The 8,437-nt window shown below is 35.8% G+C and overlaps 1 protein-coding gene across 1 annotated transcript; it reads left to right on the top strand.

Moving 5' to 3' along the window:
- Positions 1–87: 87 nt before the first annotated feature.
- Positions 88–7,495, top strand: LOC148374213 (peroxisomal membrane protein PMP34-like). Its single transcript, XM_088333719.1, has 9 exons — positions 88–283; positions 911–971; positions 1,469–1,535; positions 2,384–2,535; positions 3,198–3,314; positions 3,393–3,541; positions 4,559–4,654; positions 5,014–5,099; positions 5,259–7,495. The coding sequence occupies exons 1-9, from the start codon at positions 227–229 to the stop codon at positions 5,410–5,412; spliced, it is 939 nt and encodes a 312-aa protein (XP_088189845.1). The 5' UTR covers positions 88–226; the 3' UTR covers positions 5,413–7,495.
- The last annotated feature ends 942 nt before the right edge of the window (positions 7,496–8,437 follow it).

Here is an 8,437-nt window from a genome sequence, read left to right as displayed (position 1 = left end):
TTTTCATTTTAAAAAAAATCCATAACATTCGTTACTTCTATTCACTTGCGACTACATTACCCATGGGTCTCCTCTACTGGATACGGCAGTGCAGGCAGGAAACACTATTTGTTAAGCTAATAAAACGTGAACGCCGGCATAATTCTAGACTTGGCCATAAAATCAAACTGAAAAGTAAACTTTTTGTTTTCTTGCGATAAACAAAATTACTTATATTGCAGTCATTATGAGTTATGAGGTTTTTTCGTACGAGGCTTTGGTCCATGCCGTGTCTGGAGCAATGGTAAGTTCATTCCAACACATTTCGTATTTAAAGTAGCGTAGGTTTGTAGTTTAGAGCGTTTCATGAATAAATTTTAGAACAGAACATTGTACATGATTCAATTGTTTGTTTGTTTGTACATGATTCAGATTGAATCGTTTCTTGTACATGATTCAATTGTTTGTTTGTTTGTACATGATTCAAATTGAATCGTTTCTCCGGCGCCGTCACGAATGGCAGCCACTCCAGCAGCTCCCGTGTTATTTTCGATTGTTCTCAGTTATTTTCGATTGTTCTCAGCTTAGGGATGCTGCTGGAAAAGTGAATTTCCCTTCGGGGATGAATAAAGTATCTATCTATTTATCTATCTATCTATCTAAATACAATTTAAGCAGGTCTTTGTGTATCGTCTGCACACAGAACTGATGTAAAAACCTCAAAAGAAAAAAATAGTCAAACGTTTTTTTAGGGTTTAAGTATTTTTATTTTTTCTGTCAAAAAATTATGCATTATCCTGTACATTAGTGTGTTTGTTTGTTGCAATTTTACAAAACCCATTGCTGGTGAACGTATAGATTAAATGTATTGCTCATGTATATTGTCTCATGGACGGATGCAATCCCCAATTTCTCCAATAACTGGTTTTAGGGAGGCGTTACAGCCATGACTTTGTCGTTCCCCCTGGATACTGCTAGACTGAGACTTCAAGGTATGTCAATATTTACCTTTGCAACAATTTATACATTTGTGTGCATTTTTTTACATAATGGGGGTGTATGTGGGAAGACAGTATATATACTTTGTGTCTATATGTGCAGTATGTAAATAGATGCACGCACGCACGAAATTGTGAAAATATATACCTTGCGACTTATCTTAAGGATTTAGTTGCTGCTAAGTATTGTTGCAGTTATTTTCATTGCACTATTGTTACGATGCACTATTTTTCCATTTACAAACATTGCACTAATATTACAACTTAGGCCAGTCTATAAGCACAGCGTTGTAAATATTTTTGTCTGCCTCTTATCCTGATGTTCTATCTTTTTTCCTCTCTTCAAATGTTTTATTACACATTTACCCTGGAGTTCCATGTCCATGCAATGTTTACTACGTTGTTGCCAATGATAATAAAACAATTCAATTCTGTATATATTTTTTGGGGGATTGATATGCTGATTTGTATGTTATCTGTATGTCTTAAAGTGGACGAGAAAATGAGAGCTGCATCAACCCCAGCCATTTTAGCAGAAATTGTAAAGGAGGAAGGCCTGTGAGTGACTATCCATCAATTGATCGTTTATGCATTTTTCTTCATTGAGATGTAATTTGTGAGGTAAAGTGGACTGCTACTGTGTTACCACCAAAAATTCACATAAAAACGTGAAAAAGGCTCACCGTTGTATAAAGCAACGAGCTGCAACCAAAAAGGTAAACTTCTTACTGTTTCCGAACAAAAACATGTAAATCCATTGTCAATATGGCAACAGAGGCTATGCGAAGCAAATCACACTTAATTTGCATTACTGACTTTATTTTCAAAAAATTGGGTAATACAAGGTATCTTAGTTCTCTAGTTGATAGCTCTACAGTACTGTGTTTGTATTTGAGGTATATTGCTGTTTTTTTGGTTGAATGTCTTGGCATTCGTTGTGAAGCAGTTCTCATAAATATATGTGTTCTTTATACTATTAAGTTTGCGATGTAGTGAACAAAATGAAACTGATTCATTTGGACTCTATGGATTTTGGTTGCGCGACTCAACTGTATAGTTCATTAGCTCATTAGCTTATTAGATTATACAGGCTACAAAGAGACTTATTTTAGGACTTGTTAATGCTTAATGTCATTATGCTTTTTTTATTGCACTATAGTGACAATGCATTATTTATTTTCATTCACAAACATTACAATTATGACTGTTGTAAATATTTTTTTTCAGCTTTTTATCCTGATGGTCTTTTATCTTTTTTTTCCCTTTTGAAGTCTTTATTAAATGTTAATCCTGGAGTGCAATGTTTAATCTCATTGCATACAATGTTTCACAATTTTGAGATGAATGACACAAAACTAATTAAAATTAATATAGGTGTACTATTATGTTCTTGCCTCTTTCTGCAGACAAGCGCTTTACAGAGGTTGGCTACCAGTGATCTGCAGCCTGTGTTGTTCCAATTTTGTCTACTTCTACAGCTTCCACAGCCTGAAGGCAAGCTGGTTGAAGGGACATCAGTCAGCGCCTCACATTGACTTGTTGGTTGGGATAACTTCAGGTAACATGCAGTGGTCAGCACTATAATCTTCAAGGTGCATTTTAATTACAGATAATAATATATATCAAGCAGCACGGCGGCGCAGTGGTTAGCGCATATGCGGCACAGTTCATGTCTTGGGAACCTCCTGCTAGGGTTCAAATCCAGCTCCGGACTTCCGGTGTGGAGTTAGTATGTTCTCCCCGTGCTTGCGTGGGTTTCCTCCGGGCACTCCGGTTTCCTCCCACATTCCAAAAACATGCATTTCAGGTGAATTGGCCGGTCCAAATTGTCCCTAGGTGTGAATGAGCGAGTGAGTTGTCTGTCCCCGTGTGCCCTGCGATTGGCTGGCAACCAGTTCAGGGTGTCCCCTGCCCACTGCCCGATGATTGCTGGGATGGGCTACAGCACCCCCGCGACCCTACTGAGGATAAGCGGTGTAGCTGATGAGATGAGAATATATATCAAAATAGGTATGAACCTTTCCATGCTTCAATTGTGCCCAAAAGAAGATGGTGCCTTTCCTTTATCAAAGACACCTGTAAAGCTGAGCTATGCGGATTTGGTTTTAAAATAAAATAAGGAGCTGTGCATCATGAACCTTACATAGCAACAGCTGAACTAATGAAAAAACAACATATGAAAAACAATATTCTAAATTATTCATTTTTTTCCTCTTTCAGGCATTGTAAATGTATTAGTAACCACTCCCATGTGGGTTGTCAACACACGTTTAAAGCTTCAAGGCTCCAGGTTTCATAACACAGATATTCAACCCACTAACTACCGTGGTATTTGGGGTAAACAAAATCTGATTGTGTCATCTATCGCTTTGTATTGCTTTATCTCTTGCTGTAACTAATATTCCGCTGACGCAGATGCCTTGGTGCAGATCACTCGCGACGAGGGCGTTGGTGCACTATGGAACGGCACCTTTCCCTCCCTCTTGTTGGTGCTCAACCCTGCAATCCAGTTCATGATTTATGAAGGTCTAAAGCGGCAACTTAGAAAGGGAATTCCCAGAGAAGTAAGGAGGGGGCTTCATGCCCATATACAATTTAAAAAATATATTTTTATAGCAACATCATTCTGCCTATAAACATGATCATCTACTTTACGGTCAAAATACTTCATTGAAAGTGTTCTGATAACACAAGCATCCAAAATTCCATGATTAAGAGGCACCAATTGAGCCTTTTTATTTCTGGTCACATTCTTTTGAGGATTAGGGAAACATTAAGTGGAATGTTTTGTGCTGATCATATCTAGGGTAGAAATACCTTTTAGTCCAGGGATGTCAAACTTAATTTGGCTTTGGGGCCGGATCCAGATTTTTTGTTCTAAGGCGGGCAAAATCAGTAAAAGAATGTCAACTCCAAATTGTATTGTTTTCTGTTTTTATGCGTTATCATTCAGTCTACATTACTCTACATATTATAATCTCCAAGGGATTTTTTTTCCAAACAACGCATTTATACCACCAACACTACCACTTTATTAAAAAACTTTTTTCACATTTAAACAAAAAAAAATCTTGAATCAAGATCTCTTCCACAGCTGCTTTATTTTGAAGCTGGAAGAAGTGAACATGAGACTCACTTGTTTTTTTGACAGAAACATGTCAAGCCGGATTAAATCATCTGACGGGCGCGCAGGCCGTATGTTTATTGTCGCTGTTTTAATCTGCCAACTCCCTCTCAGCATATCTGCTCAGACCACAAACAACAAGTGCAAAAAGTGAGAAATATTTAGCTTAATTTAAAATGTGCCCAAATATCTACTCACATTTTTTATGCAACAGTGGTTATAAAATGTGAGCTGTTCTAAAGTCATTATTATAGAAGAGAAAAGAGGCTAAGCTAAATCATCAAAAATATTTCCTACTAGTTACGTCATCTAATGTATTCTCTACTCAATCACAAACTTATATGAGAGTGCTGATTAAAAAAAAACTACATGGCACAAAAATGACTGGGAATATAACCGCATTAAAACTGTTGGATTGAATATGTTCACTACATATTGTTCTTTTTGCCATCCTCAGCTTGAATCTTTTGAGGTTTTCCTGATTGGCGCAGTGGCCAAAGCTGTTGCCACCATTGCGACTTATCCACTGCAGACCATACAGTCAGTTCTCAGAGTAGGTGTTGCATACTGTACGTCTCCCTCCTTTTTCATCCTCTCACACACACAAACAATGATGTATTGTCATTATTATTTTAGAAGAATTTAGAAGCAAGTCATTTAGTCACTATATAATAAACTTTGATATTGATCCAGAATTAATGTGTTTTGCACACAAAGAGAACACAATTTAAAATGTTGACATTTACCATTACTAGGAAATCTAACCGTTTGAGATTCAATTTTATTTATTCATATGAATATTGTGTCACACTTAGTTTCCTTCCTGCTGAAGGCTAACACATTGAGATTCCAGATCAGTTGTTTTTCTTTTGTAGTGGCAAATGTCTGTTAATTCCTAAAAAATCTCCACAGTTCGGACAATTCGACAAGTCCAGGAGTAAGTCAACACTGCTTCCCAGTCTAATGACAATCAAACGTCTGCTTATCAACAGAGTGAGGTGGGTGCACAACTTGACTTTGGTTAAATGATTGACACACGTTTTGTATACATATTTGAAAAAGAAAAAAACACGTTATTTAATAAGAGCTATGTTACATTACTTGCATAGATCTGTTTTTTAATGTATGAAAATTAATTAGGTTGTCCTGTTCCACAGGAAATTTGGTATGTTGGGTCTGTTTAAAGGACTGGAGGCCAAGTTATTGCAGACGGTGCTGACTGCCGCCCTCATGTTTCTTCTTTATGAGAAGATATCCAGCTTCACTTTCAGAGTCATGGGACTGAGGGGCCACCAAAATCATGCTCGGTAGCATTATTATTCCAAAACCTGGACTCTGGATCACTTCGAGATTACTTGTTTGGCTTGCCTTGCTTGGGTGACATGATCAGAGCCGATATTTAGGCAAAATTTAATACATGATTAAATTTTGATTAACAAAGGTACTAGGACTGCACGATTAACCGAAATCTAATTGATATCGCGGTGTGACGTGATGCGATTGTGTAATCGAAAAACACTGTGTTTTTTTCAAGGATTATAGTTTATTTGATTGATTGAGTGTTTGGCCAACCAGAACGGTGCTATATGATAGAGCAAATGCGCTGGTGGTTGAATGATGCACCATCAAAATACTCCACTGCCTTTAACTAGTTCAGTACATTAAATTCCTTAGCACTGCTCTGGAGCTAGGGTCCGTGTGAAACTGGGCAAAATTAAGTTTTCCACAAGAAAACTTAAGATCAAAAACATTTAATTGTTTTCAAATATATATTTATATTTGCTACACGAGTAAAGATGTAGAAACATTAAGAATTAGGGTGAAACTATAAATAAATCAATGTGAAAGAGTATATATATGTAACCGCAATTTGCATAGGCTTTACGTACGCAAAGGAAATGTGTATTATTTGACCACTAGTTGTTGCTATATTGTGTAGTGCAACCAATAAACGAGTGCAAGGAAGCACTATGGAGACTCAACTTGACCAAAATGCAAGATTTAACCTTCCATTTTCTTGCCCAGCTTTTTAGGAGGTTTTTAGTTACCCTTAGCAGCAAGATGGCTGACCATTAACTCATATTAAGTAAAGAAAAATGCTAATTTCTCAATCAACGGATTGTTATTTAGAAATACACGTTTAATTAATAGTTGGTATATTTGGATTCTTTTTTTTTTTTTTTAATCAATTTTTTGTTCTTTTCATTCAATTTTTTTCTATTACTAGGAGGTGATAAATAATACAACAGTCCCTTTAAAAACGTTTATATTTTGGTAGGCGTGTTACAAACCCCTTGCCCTAAACTATCCACCCACTGGGGTCTCAAAAATCTCTGGGAAACAATGCTCACTATGATTAAGTATTCACAAAGGAATATCGGCGAAAATTCACTTTAAACAAAAGAAAATAAATATAAATTTAAAATTGCACTGAAATTGTAATACTGGTCTGAAAAAAAATCACAATCAGTTTTTTTACCATAATCGTGCAGCCCTAAAAGGTCCGCTCTAAAGTAGTTATCACTTGTCTAAGATTACTAATCATTACGTCACTTTAGCTTACCATGCGTATCGGGATAGATTTTAAGGTGCTTTTACTAGTTTTTAAATGTCTTAATGGCCTTGGGCCATCCTATCTGTCTGTTTTGCTTTCATTACATCTGCCCTTGTGGTCCAGCGGTTTGTTGACTGTTCTCATGGTGGAGACCAAAACAAATGGTGAAGCAGCATTCAGGCAACTTGGTCCTCAACCATGGTACGATCTCCCCATAGACGTCATGTCTGTAGGGACCCTTGATATTTTTAAGAGGAGGCTTAAGATCCACCTTTAAAATGTGGCTTTCTATTGATCATTTTTAATTGGTTTGATTTGTTTTACTTATAACATTTTACTACAACATACTTAACTTTTTATTTCACATTTTAATGTTTTTGTTCTGCAGTAGGGTCTTTTTTCATCTGTATAATTTCAGTGTTTCCTTTGTGGGGCTAGGGGGTAAACTGGTAGGGTTCCGTTCAGTGGCTGAAAATCCTGAGGCTATCTTCTGCCATCACTATTAGTGTGAATAAGCCTCCCTTAGGCCCCTTTCCTCATATGGTTCGTTTGTGCCTTGCCATAATCAAAATTCAATTCTGTTACTATTTATTTCGTTTTTTTTTTGTATTTGAACGATCGCGTGTGGTTTTGTGTATTCGGTGTTTTGGGGTTGTTAGGTGGGAATAAAGAAGGGTATTTTATTGTATTAGTGTACATTGTTAAATGGCAATTCAATGTATGAAAAGTGATTTACACATAGATTTGATTTGATATGTCACTACACCAAACATTGTAGAGTCATCTGTAACAAGGTTAATGCACATGACTACACCAAATCAAATAAAGCATATAATGAAAGTTTGTGTGAGATGCACAAATGTAGAAGAAAAGAAAAAGTTAATTAAAAAGCTACAAAAAAACGAAATGAAAAAAAGCAAGAAACAATACATAAAAAGCTAAGAAAAAGAAGCAAAGGAAGAAAATGAAACAAAAGGAAAAGGAGTGATAAACTAAGAGAAAATATTTTTTTAAAAGGAAAAAAAGACAGGCTAGGAAAAGGAGAAGAAAAAAAGAGATGTATCTTACCATTAATAATGTAACATCCACAAAATTAATTACGGTTTTAATAAAAAAAAAAAAAAAAAGTTAAATTTTAATTGAATTCCTGAGTTCAGTCTACAGCGAACTTTTAACTCATTTAAACTCTTTTACACCAAGCTACTCAAAAACCAAGCAGTTCGATCTCTGAAAAAAACACAATACAGTACACAGAAAAGGTAAATTACAAATATGACCTTTTCAGTGCAACAAATAAACTATGAAATACAAGTATACTCTTTACATTAAAAAATAGTGAAATGCGTTTTCCTGAAAAGCGCAGAAAACATACAATATTTACAGATCTACAAAAAAGACAAAACACCAAACAATTTTAACCATTTATATACGTAACAAATTTAAATCTAGTGCGTAGTCCATGGGGAAAATTTATACTGTATTGACCAATTGTGGGGGGGTGGGGTCGTCTCCCGTCGTTCACTTCCAAGAGGTGGTTCATAAAGTCATTTCGTTCGCGAACGACACATCACCATTGAATGGTTCCTCGTTCACAAATTAACGTAGAAAGAACACGTAACTGGAGTTCTTAAATTGGTAACCATAACTGGTTGATTACATATTTTTTATTTAATTTCAAATGTAACTGCAAATAATTAGCAAAGTCATATTCTTGCATAATATCGGACATTTAATTTTCAAGGGAATTTTCAAAATGAAGTAAATTCATAGTAATTGCGTCAC

Source organism: Urocampus carinirostris, chromosome 1 (genome assembly GCF_059441175.1).
Source record: "Urocampus carinirostris isolate Australia breed hairy pipefish chromosome 1, RoL_Ucar_1.0, whole genome shotgun sequence".
NCBI classification, from domain to species: Eukaryota; Metazoa; Chordata; class Actinopteri; order Syngnathiformes; family Syngnathidae; genus Urocampus; species Urocampus carinirostris.
Note: the sequence above shows the minus strand (reverse complement) of the source record. Positions and strands in the feature narration are given on the sequence as shown.

Bases quoted from the DNA above. Each gene is read 5' to 3' on its own strand.
- LOC148374213 (XM_088333719.1), top strand. From the start codon at position 227: ATGAGTTATGAGGTTTTTTCGTACGAGGCTTTGGTCCATGCCGTGTCT. The intron at 972-1,468 runs GTATGTCAATAT...TATGTCTTAAAG, and splicing joins TGCTAGACTGAGACTTCAAG to TGGACGAGAAAATGAGAGCT. The intron at 5,100-5,258 runs GTGGGTGCACAA...CCTGTTCCACAG, and splicing joins CTGCTTATCAACAGAGTGAG to GAAATTTGGTATGTTGGGTC.